The sequence below is a fragment of the Opisthocomus hoazin genome, chromosome 22, assembly GCF_030867145.1.
Source record: "Opisthocomus hoazin isolate bOpiHoa1 chromosome 22, bOpiHoa1.hap1, whole genome shotgun sequence".
NCBI classification, from domain to species: domain Eukaryota; kingdom Metazoa; phylum Chordata; class Aves; order Opisthocomiformes; family Opisthocomidae; genus Opisthocomus; species Opisthocomus hoazin.
This window is the reverse complement of record NC_134435.1, coordinates 7,055,983-7,067,269: the sequence shown is the minus strand read 5'-3', so window position 1 is coordinate 7,067,269 and position 11,287 is coordinate 7,055,983. Positions and strand designations below refer to the sequence as shown.

The window sequence follows — 11,287 nt, the reverse complement described above, 5'->3', positions numbered from 1 at the left end:
CCCGAGCAGGCTGGTGCAGAACACAGTCCTGTGAACATCAGCCCTTAAAAAACCATCCACAGGCACTGGAAAACCCCGAGAAACATTGAGGAAGGAAACACCATAACTTCAGGGGCTCTTTTCATTAGTGTTCTGGCTTTGTGTAGTACCTCCAGGATGCAATTTCTTCTGCTTTGCAGCAAAACCAAGCCAAGACTCTGCACAACCAAATGCAGGGGCAGGATCTCCAAGGACAGTACCAGCCACTAGCCAGGATTCAGCATCCCATTCAGAGAAATGCTGCTGAGATCATAGGAACGGCTCCATGCCATGACTTGGGAAGGGATGGGTTTGTTTGTTTTTCGAAGTCCAAGAAAACAGTTAAAAAAATACCTGTCTCCCCGCAGAATTCAAACCCTGCAGGCCTGGCTTTGTGAGCGACTGGCGGTGAACTCACCAAAACTGAGCAAGGCACCAAATGGAAAAGGATCTAATTCCCACCAGCATTGAATCATAGAATCATAGAATCATTAAGTTTGGAAAAGACCTCTAAGATCATCAAGTCCAACCGTCAACCCAACACCACCATGCCTGCTAAATGCCTGCATTGCTCTGGCGGTAGAGAGGGCAAACATTAACCAAGCAGCCCAGTCCTCCTTGTGTACACAAGTTATTTCAGTGCTGGGAATCAAAACATCTCACAGACATAGCTCAACACCTGTACAAGTGGGGTACTTTTTCATTTGTGACTTTCCAACATCAAAAACCCAGGGACAGCTTTCTGGTTCATCTTATTTGGCAGGCAGCTGTAAGGATATTGCCCCAGCCGTAGCTGAACCCCTTCTGCTCAGCTACCACCCAAGCTGTGAGAAGACAGAGTCCCAACTCCTACTCACTTTCCCAAAACCTCGTGCCCACCATCTTACATGATTTACTTCCTTTGCTCTCTGTCTCTAATCCCCAATGACCACTGAAACTCAGACCCACCATTAAACTACCACATCATTGATTATTCGAACAACCAAGCACATCTCCCTTCTCCCCCCAGCTCCTAGTGCTTGTAGCCACTAACAAAGACCTTGATGTTTCTTGGGGATGTTTTTAATCAGTACCTGTCCTGGGAGGGAGACTGTTTCTTGTAGTGAAGAGAAAAGGCGGGGGGGGGGGGGGGGTTAGGAAAAGAGAAAGAAAGAGGAAGAAAGAGTTTGGAATGCAAGCTGGCAGAAGAGCAGTAAGGGAAGAGTTGCCCTTATTTTCCCACCATAATGATGATTTTTCTCTAATCTCCTGATATCAAAACTTTGGGCCAAGACCCCACCACAGCCAGCAAGGGGAGTGCTGCTCTTGGTGCACTCAGCACTCACCCTTGTTTTGGGTTTTGGGTTTTTATTGCTTTTAAATGCTCCTCTTGAAGGAAATTGAAAGGTGGGGCTGGGGCCACACCTGCTTCCTGGCAGGCTGCAGCACTCTTCTGTGATACGGCCGACAAACACAGCAGCCTGGACATCCACAGGAGACCCCCGGGAGGACCCCCAGGCCATGACCCAGCCACTCACCCCAGCCGGCCGGAGTAGCCGTGCCCCGCACCGATCCCCCCAGATCACTCGTCTCCACAGCCTCCCCACGCACACTTTGAACCTCAGCGCTGTGTTTGTTCCTTCATTTCAAGCCAACAGATTTGGGCATGCCTTTGACAGAGGATCACAATTTGGATGTTAAATTTAGACTCACACTTAAGGTCTGATTAGAGATACACAGAGTGTTTATGCGCTCTGCAGGGAGTTTGCATCTACAGCGTTGAGGATGAAGACCCTCAAGGCTCTCTGATCCTTGCCTGGTGATTAGGAGAGGAGGCTGAATCATCACATAATGATGTCCTGGTATTCCCCTCAGTCGGGAGTTTGCCTTACCCTCCTCACTCCATCCCACTGATGGGCTTTCTCCAACATATCTGCCTCCCCATGTGCAACCAGCTCCAGGAAGGCATCTGTGCCCAGAGGAGCCATGAAAGAGAGACACAGAGAGCTATGAGGAGTAGAAGTAACTGATCCCCTGAGACGAGGGACCAATAGTAGGTGAGGGTGTTTAAGTGCTTAATGCTTGCAGCTGATCCGGCAGCCCTGGGATCCCATGGGTCATGCACTAATTACTGTCAGCACAAGGGGTTGCACAGCTCAGAAAAGCAGGAAAAAAGTTTCTCCTAATCTGCAGGAAGGACTTGTCACAGGTGCACTTGATTTCACCCAGTTTCAGTGTGAAGATCCTTTAACTCCATTGCAAGCACCCTTGAGCCTTGCAGCACTGCTCCTCCTTGGCAGCCCAGCTCCCACCTCCCTCTAGAATTTTAAGTGCTAGTAAATTGATTTTATGCCATTTTTGCATTATACACAGTTTTCCCGTCCACACTACAAGAGTCACAGAAACTCACCTCGCTTCTGGTAGTTCGTTACTGACACCTTCCAGGGCCGGTTCCAGCGGGGCTTTCCCTGGAGCTGAGCCAAGGCAGTAGTTAACCAGATTTGCCCTCTGTTCAGAACATTGTGCAGCATTTTTCTGTTGAACGTCACCACAGCCTTTGGAAATGTCCCAGTCCCACTTCTGGTTGGTTTTGCATTGTGAATGTGGTGTAAATGATCCCAGAAATGGGAGACAGAGCAGGAGCTGCACAGTTATCGCCATTACTCTGTTATCTATTACTCTTCAACTTACAGTAAAACCACGGTGAAGAAATTAAAACAAGACACCCAATGTGTCAGTGTTTCCCAGTGCAACCTACTAAAGAAGAAACTTGAGGCTAGAAGTAGTAGTCAATGGTTTCCAGTCCAGGGGTGGAAAGATGGACACTCAACTGGTATAGGCCAACAATTGAAGGACACTAGTGTCACCAACCCTCTCCATCTCATTCTTTCACCAAAGGACAAAGTAAGAGAGGACAAACATGGGCTTGTGTAGATCTGCAAAAAGAGTGGTAGGATTTCCCAGCAATATTGATATAGAAATTGTGCAAGAAGATGCACATGCAGTAACAAAGGTGATGAAATAGCACATCTCTGAGCACAGGCCTTTGCTGTCAGGGGACATGACAGGCTCTCTATGCCGATGTTGGAGCTTTGGGCATGGGTCCTGCCGCAAAGAGAAACTATTAGACGTCAAAAGCTGATCGTGATGCCTCCTAGAAATCTCTCCCAAAGTTTTGGCTGTGCCTTGCAATGTTTCCAGAGGAAATGAGGCTTCTGCCTCATGCCCCATGTGCATAGTTACTCTCAATCGCTTATAATAACTGCTGAAGCCATTGATTGCTTTCAGCCCAGGCTGTAATTGAGAGCAAAGCTCTCAGAAATATGAGGTCATGACAGGTTTTGCAAAATAATTAGCTGGACAGAGGAGTAAAACCCTGCTGATGCCCTCACAGAGGAAAAAACACCAACCTAAGTGAAGCCCTTCTTAGATGCCGGGAAATCTACAGGCAAGAGTGAGGTTAAGGACATTCCAGAAGAAGGTTTGCACCTTGTTAAATGCAAGAAAACCCACTCTTTGCTCAAGGTTATCCTCCCATATTGAATTGCTGGTGCCCGAGAAGGCATGTGCTCTGGCTCCAGCTTTTCTTGTGGTTGTGGAGTTCATAACATCTCTGCCTTGTGGGTTCTCTGATGTCTTATAAGAGATGAGTTCACATTGCCATTTCAGTACAATTCAATTAAGAAGTCAATTAGCCCAGATACAAAGCGATCGGCGTCATTAATTCTGCTGTTCGTGGAATAGCACTGGTTTTTGTTGCTCTTTTATTCTACTGTCTTACTCTACTCTGAATTGTATGTGACTTTTCCTGCTCCACAGTCGTAGCAGACACACGCGCACACAGCATGCATATATCTTTCCAGGTTCAGCAGTTGAAAATGTTGGAAGGGAGCAGCTTTAGGCAAGTCCCTACATGCTGCAAAACTCTTAAGCCCTGTCAAGTAACAAGCAGAGCTTTTAAGAACACAGTTTTCAGATTCTCAGAAGCAACCACATGCCTTTCTGGATCACCTAGCCCTGTCCTCCAAGATTTTCTTTCATTTGCTGTGCCTTTGAGACTATGTTGTACTTCTTAGAAGTGAAATGATGTCATCAAAAAAGTGAGCCTGAATTTTGTCAGTTATGGCAAATCCAGATTGTGAACTTCTCTGCAAATTCTGATAGTTTCACTTCCTAGTGACATAGGCTGCTATTCAGCTTCAGACCATTTGTTTCAAAAAGGAATGAACACAGCATGGAGATTTCTGAATGATTGGTATCTATTTATCAAGGAAAAAGGGATTTGAAGGAAGTATCAAATTTACACCTTTGTATTTATCAGTAATTAACTATCTCAGTGAGAGAATATGACACATATTGTTAGTTAGGCTCCAATAATTTGTCCCTAACTTCAGCTTGATTTATAAATTGAACTAGTTCTGGCTTTTAAAGAGATGAGTCTTGAAAAGCTGTCTGGAAAAACAAGTCTTCCCTGTTTAAATTAGGAATGTGCCAGACGACTGGCAGGTACTTGATATATAATTTAAATTTAAAAGAGGAAGAAACAGTTCTAGATAAAGATCTCCTGGGATATCTAGGGGAAATATATGCGCCTATATTTAGCTTATCCCTGGTTTCAACTCCTAAATGCACACACAGCAGCAGGCACTTAGCTTTTGAAAAGAACAGGCCTTGATCCTTTAACAAGCTCCGCAAAGCTCACTAATAAAGTTACATCCTTGTTAATCACGTATGTGCTCCCCACTTCCTTCTTTGATACACCATGTTCTCAGAGATAAATCATGGAACTGTAGATGTTCAGGAGTCTTTAGAGAAGGAAGTTGATCGCGGGTGGTCATGGATGACAGATCCTCCACAGGAATCCTGACCCTGGGGCTTTGCCATGAGAAGGCAGGAACCAGAAAGGTTACTCAACAGCTGAGGGTGACATGGCCAAAGTGTCTTGCTAGAAATCTGCTCTTTCAAGCAACGCAGAGGAGGCAGACAGGGTCAGAACTGCTAATTAGAACTTTGCAGTAGGTGAGCTACAACTTGACTACGACCTGAACTAAAGCTGTCAAAAAGGCCACATTGTAGAGCTGGCCGTTCAGAAGGAATTTGCACAACGTAGCAGGGCATCTCTGCTGGGGAAGGAGAATAGATTGCTGTAGGAGGGGGGGAGGAAAGGGAAGACAAGCCATGGGGACATCAAGTCACACTTTGTATATTGACTCTTGAAAATATTTTTCAAGAACTTGTGTGGAGAGAGAAGTTAAGATGGAGCAGGGAGAGTGGAGCAACAAAACAGAAGAGAGGTTTGGACTAGGGGTGGAGAGTTCAAATATGCTGTTTGACTAGGGACAAGGCAGAAATGAAGGGAGGAAAAGATTGTTTGCAGAATAGGAAGTCAGCCTGATCATGGCATTTCACAGAGCGTTTCACATGGCTTTTCACATTTTGCCCTCTATGAGGGCAAAAACTGAAGGTGAGAAGGTGAACAGGCCTGAGTCAGCATGGGGGCATGGGAGGACAGACCTCTTACTGGGACAGAAAGGAAGAAAAGCTGAAGAAGTTTGGGGCAGAGAGAGCAGGAAGGTGAGGCTGAGCCCATGAGGACTTTTTCTCTAACACACTGGCCTTAATAAAAATTACCTATGTTCTTCCTTTAACCCCTGCAGAACCCAAGGAGACACCACACCATGGAAGTCACTATCAAGAGGCACTTCCTGAGTGTTGCTGTTTTGCTGATGCACTGTGTGGTCCCCAAGGCAAGCTGTGAGAAAAGCAACACTTCCCCTCTGCACTTCACCCACTTCTTCTACAATGCCACCATCTATGAGAATTCAGCCCCCAAGACCTATGTGGAGAGCTACGTCAAAATGGGTATTTACAAGACAGACCCTGAGTGGGACATCAGATACAGAATAGCCTCTGGAGACAACACTGGACTCTTTAAAACAGAGGAGCACGTGATCGGAGATTTCTGCTTCTTGAGAATAAGAACCAGGAGCAGCAACACAGCACTTTTAAACCGGGAGGTCAAAGACAGTTATATGTTAATAATCAAGGCCACAGAGAGCACTTTTGCCTACGAAGCCTGGGCCAAAGTCTTGGTCCACATTCTGGACAGAAATGACTTGAAACCTCTCTTTTCACCCCCCTCCTACAAAGTGTCCATCAGAGAAGACACTCCTCTGAAAACGGTGGTCAGCACGCTCAGTGCCACAGATGCTGATGCTGGCCAGAACGCTGAGTTCTATTATGCCCTCAACACGAAGTCCGACCTATTCACCATCCACCCCACCACGGGAGCGGTTATGACCACAGGTAGGCTGAACAGCACCCATCGAGGCAGGCACCATCTGCAAGTTTTGGCTGTGGACAGAATGAGAAAAATTACGGAGGGGAATGGCTTTGGGAACCTCGCTAGTCTCATGATCCAAGTGGAGCCTTCCACCAGGAAACCCCCCTTTATCTCCTCTGTGAAGGTGACACCACCTGAGTCAGCTGAAGACTTTCTTTATGCAACTCTGTCTGTAGAAAGTGGTGACTCAGAGGCAGAGATAGATTCAGTTGACTTGGTGGATGGAGATCCAGGAAGACATTTCAAAGCCATCAGATCCTACTTTGGGAGCACGGAGTTCATGATTGTGTCAATCAAAGAGGTCAACTGGCTACTTTACCCATTTGGTTTCAACCTCAGTCTGCAAGCCAAGGACAAGAGCAAGCCACCACTGTTCTCTCCTATTAGAGTTATGCATATACCTCCCTCCACATATGTTTCTGCCAGATTTGAGAAAGAAGTGTACCGGGTCCAGCTCAGTGAATTTTCCCCAGCTGGAAGCCAAGTTGTCATGGTGAAGATCACACCAGTCTTCCCAAATCTTAAATATATTTTCAAACCTACTCCCGACAGCACCAGCTTTAAAATCAATCCTCACACTGGACTGATAACTACAGTCAGAGCAATGGACTTCCATGAGCAGTCTCATTTTGAACTTGAAGTTACAACCATTAACAGTCACATATCCACAACAGTTGTCATTGACATCATTGACTGCAACAATCATGCTCCAAGTTTCAGCCAGTCTTCGTATCGCGGGGCCTTTGATGAAAATGTTCCTGCTGGTACCAGTGTCTTAACAGTAATGGCTACAGATGAAGATGAAGGAGACAATGGCTTTGTCACCTACACCATAGCCAACCAGAAATCGGTTCCCTTTGTCATTGACCCCTATTCTGGCACCATTTCCACCTCCAGGTCAATGGACTATGAGTTGATGCAGAGGTGGTATCATCTGCGAGTGTGGGCATCAGACTGGGGCTCACCCTTCCGCCACGAAACAGAGGTCTACGTCTCCCTCATGCTGAGCAATGTCAATGACAATGCTCCTGTGTTTGAGAAAGCAAGCTGCAGTGGCACCATCCCACGGGACTTCCCTGTTGGGCACCCTGTGGCCACGGTCTCTGCAATCGACAGTGATGAGCTGCAGCATGTCAAATACGAATTCAAGTCTGGCAATGAGTTACAGCATTTTGAACTGAATCCCATCTCTGGAGTAATATCCCTTAGAATATCACTGCGAGATCTTCCTTCTGAACAGCCACTTTTCTACTCTTTGAAAATAACTGCAACAGATGGAGAGAACTATGCTTTGCCAACATCTGTAAATATCACTGTGGTCAGCCAAGGTCTCCCAGTCAAAATGCAGTGTGAGGAAACAGGAGTCTTGAAACAACTGACAGAAACTATCATACACTCCATTGAGTCTCAGTCTCAGGGCCATGGCCAAGATGATGAAACATCTCTGAACTTGCACCTTATAAACCATAATGCTCCAAAGTTTGATGACAGCTTTCCACGATCTATTGATATCATAGAGACTGTACCCATCAACTCAACTATTGCTGACCTTTCAGCTATTGATCCTGATACTGGTTTTAATGGGAAATTGGTCTATGTGATCTCAGATGGAAATGATGACAGTTGCTTTACCATTGACCTGGAACTGGGTCTCCTTCAAGTCCTTTCTCCTCTAGATCATGAGCGAACCAGCTTCTACATTCTTAACATTACTGTGTCTGACCTTGGCACACCACAAAAATCCTCTTGGAAACTCTTGGCTGTGAACGTGTTGGATACCAATGATAACACTCCTAAATTCCCACAAGGTGCCTACTGGGTGGTGATACCAGAACATGTAGCAACAGGGACAACAGTAGCTCAACTGAAAGCAGAAGATGCTGATACAGATGACAATGGGAGGGTAAAATATTCTCTCCTAACCCCCACTGAGAAGTTTGCCATTAACAGTGTCACTGGTGAAGTGACAGTTACAGGTGCCCTGGATAGAGAATTGTGGCCTTGTTATGTGCTGAAAATAGAAGCTAGGGACCAGCCCAAAACAGGCTACCAGCTTTTCTCCATTACGGATCTCATTGTGACTCTGGAGGATGTAAACGACAACACCCCGCAATGCCTCCCAGCCCTCAACAGTGTGAAGGTCCCAGAGGACCTGCCTGTGGGGACCGTTCTCCTGTTTCTGGAGGCTTTTGACCCAGACATTGGCTCTGGGGGTGAGGTGAGGTACAGCCTCATTAATGACGAGGAGATGATGTTTCATGTGGACAAGCTCACTGGAGCACTCCGGTTGGAGAAGGAGCTGGACTATGAGAAGAAGGACTCTTACAACCTAACTGTGCAGGTCAGTGATGGAGCGAAGCCCTTCTCTCGCTCTTCCCTCTGCCACCTGGAAGTGAACATCCTTGATGTCAACGAGAATTTGCACCCACCACGCTTTGCCTCCTTTGTCTTCAAAGGCTGGGTGCAGGAGAACAGCCCTGAGGGCACATCAGTGATGATGGTCACAGCAAAGGATATCGATAAGGGGAAAGATGGAGAGGTTCAATATTTCCTCCGAGAGGGCACTGGTCTGTCCGTCTTCAGCATTGAACAGCACACAGGTAATGACAGCTTAGTTTAATGGTGTACCTTAAAGGCTTAAACTACTTACTGTCTTTGGTCTTCTTGACCCAATAGGGCATTTCTATATTCTATTTACAAAGTTCCATGCATTCAAATCTTCCTTGTTTGTGCAGGGATGTACAATGTGCATGCCTGTATCTGGGGAGGAGCAAGCAGGGTTTGTCTCCTTAAAATAATGGAAAATCAATGTCTGTCCTCCCCCAAAATACCAAGGTCTTTTGTTTCACTTCTGTACCAAATGACCCTCACCACAAGCAAGCCCTCATCTTCCACACAATCTCACAGCCATACAAGGTTGATGCCACAGTTTGTGTCTGCAGCAAAGACCAGGAAGAAGAATAAAGACACAGACTGGTCTGGCATTAAGGGCAAAGTGGTCTGAGTTCCCTAAATCCCTCACAGGCACTTTCTATCATTCTTCTAGGCACCATCCGGACCATAGGACCACTCGACCGAGAAGGGACATCTCACTACTGGCTGACAGTGCTAGCTCTTGACCTGGGAACAATTCCTCTGTCTTCTGTGACTGAAATTTATATTGAAGTCACCGATACCAATGACAACCCACCTCAGATGTCCAGACCTGTCTTTTATGCCTCTGTGATGGAGAATTCCCCACCGAACACATCTGTTCTTCAGCTTGATGCCTTAGATCCAGACTCTAGCTCAGAGGGAAAGCTGACTTTTCACATCCTAACTGGAAATCCTCAAGGACTTTTCACCATTAACCTCATTACAGGTAAGACTGACCTAACTCAGCATCTGGTTTTGAGGCTTTCAAGTGCCCAGAGAATGTTACATATTCAATGATCAGCCCACACAGATGCCGTTGTTACACCTTCCTTCTGCAGCAGAAGTCCCAGTCTCCAAATACACTGTGTGGGGAGGCTAATGCTTGAAACCCTCAACCTGAGGGTTCCTATTTGCATCCAGATGGCTCCTAGAATGACACAAATGTGCTACTTTCAAAGCCCTAAACAGAACCAAGCAGTTGTTTTTAATCTTCCCCCTTATAAACAAGTGCCCTGTTGCACAGCCCGAGCCAGGAAACACCCTTTTGCAGGTGACTATCTGTTCCTGAGACAAACCGAGGCAGGATTAATAAAAATGAATCTCACTGCATTTAAAGGCTCCACCCATTCTCCAGCACTATGAATGTAGTAAGTGTAGTGAGCTGCTTCTGCCATCTTCTAGACTGTACCTTTCATCTGAGGATTAATTACCAGATCTTTCAGAGCCATCAAAAACCCGCTGATGTTTTGTGTAAACAGCTTCCTCAAACTACCCCAGCAAGGCTGACATTGGGCCAGTCTGGCAGGGAAAGCTGTGCTGAGCCCTTCACTCCATCAGTTCCTGAGAGAAGACGGAAGGGAGGGCACAGAGCCCAAGTACGGGAGAGGATTAATTGCATGACTTTGATCTCCTGCGGATGATAAAAGCAGTTCAGCTACTGCAGCGGGATAGGAAACTGCTCTCAGATGAGAAAGGAGCTGAATGTATTGAAAAGGGCTAGTGCAGCTCTCAGTTAGGTGTTATTTGTGGCTTAAAGGCTATCTAACTGCCCTCTACAACTGGCTGGGAGGGGGGTGTTTAGATAGAAATTGTTATGCTGAAACTCTGAAATCCTTCTGGTTGCAAGAGATTCAAAGGGTGTCTCTACTTGGCATCATGTAGATATACTTGGAGATGTCAGCTAACTCTGACCACTGCTACCCCGAGTTGTAGCTACTTCTGCTTGCCCAAATGCTGATCTTCGTGAAGAGATGCCTTCAGAGGCCCTGTTTCAGAAGACCACTACCTTTTTAATGGGATGTGGACCAGAAACAGCTATCAGGACACCAGGCCAGCTCCCCTCATCTGCTGAGCTCCGGCTTGCACCCATGCACCCTGCAGGAAATTCAGCCTTCTCTGTGCTGCAGGCAAAACTTTCACTCCAGTGTGAGAGAAGCCCTGTGAAGCCATGCTCCAAGGCTGCTGGAGTTTTACGGTAAAACACTGGCAAAATCTGAACATTTGCTAATGAGACATCTCACCTCTAAGCCAACCCTTTAATTCCCATTTTAAGACAAAAAAAGCTGTGAGTCATCTCCTATCCATCTCTCTCTACAGTCAGGTAATTTGCATGTGAAGAGTGATAAGTTTGTCAGTTCTGTCAGAAACTCATGAGCTGATCTTATCTCTTGGACAGTTGCTGGAGGTCTCTTCTTTAAACCCTGAGCTTGGAGGTTGTTTAAGGACCTGCTTCCAAGTCTGATGAGCATTCGGTTATCTGTTGTTTTACTTGCATGTCACCCAAAAGAACAAACAATTACCTGCAACCATTGG

At 46.2% G+C, this 11,287-nt stretch overlaps 1 protein-coding gene across 1 annotated transcript in view; it reads left to right on the top strand.

The window, feature by feature from the left end:
- Positions 1-4,833: 4,833 nt before the first annotated feature.
- Positions 4,834-11,287, top strand: part of FAT2 (FAT atypical cadherin 2) — a 46,286-nt gene continuing 39,832 nt past the window's right edge. Inside the window, exons 1-3 of the mRNA XM_075441626.1 lie at positions 4,834-4,920; positions 5,655-8,940; positions 9,387-9,701. Of these exons, the coding sequence (XP_075297741.1) occupies positions 4,834-4,920; positions 5,655-8,940; positions 9,387-9,701 (3,688 nt within the window). The remainder of the gene's footprint in view (positions 4,921-5,654; positions 8,941-9,386; positions 9,702-11,287) is intronic.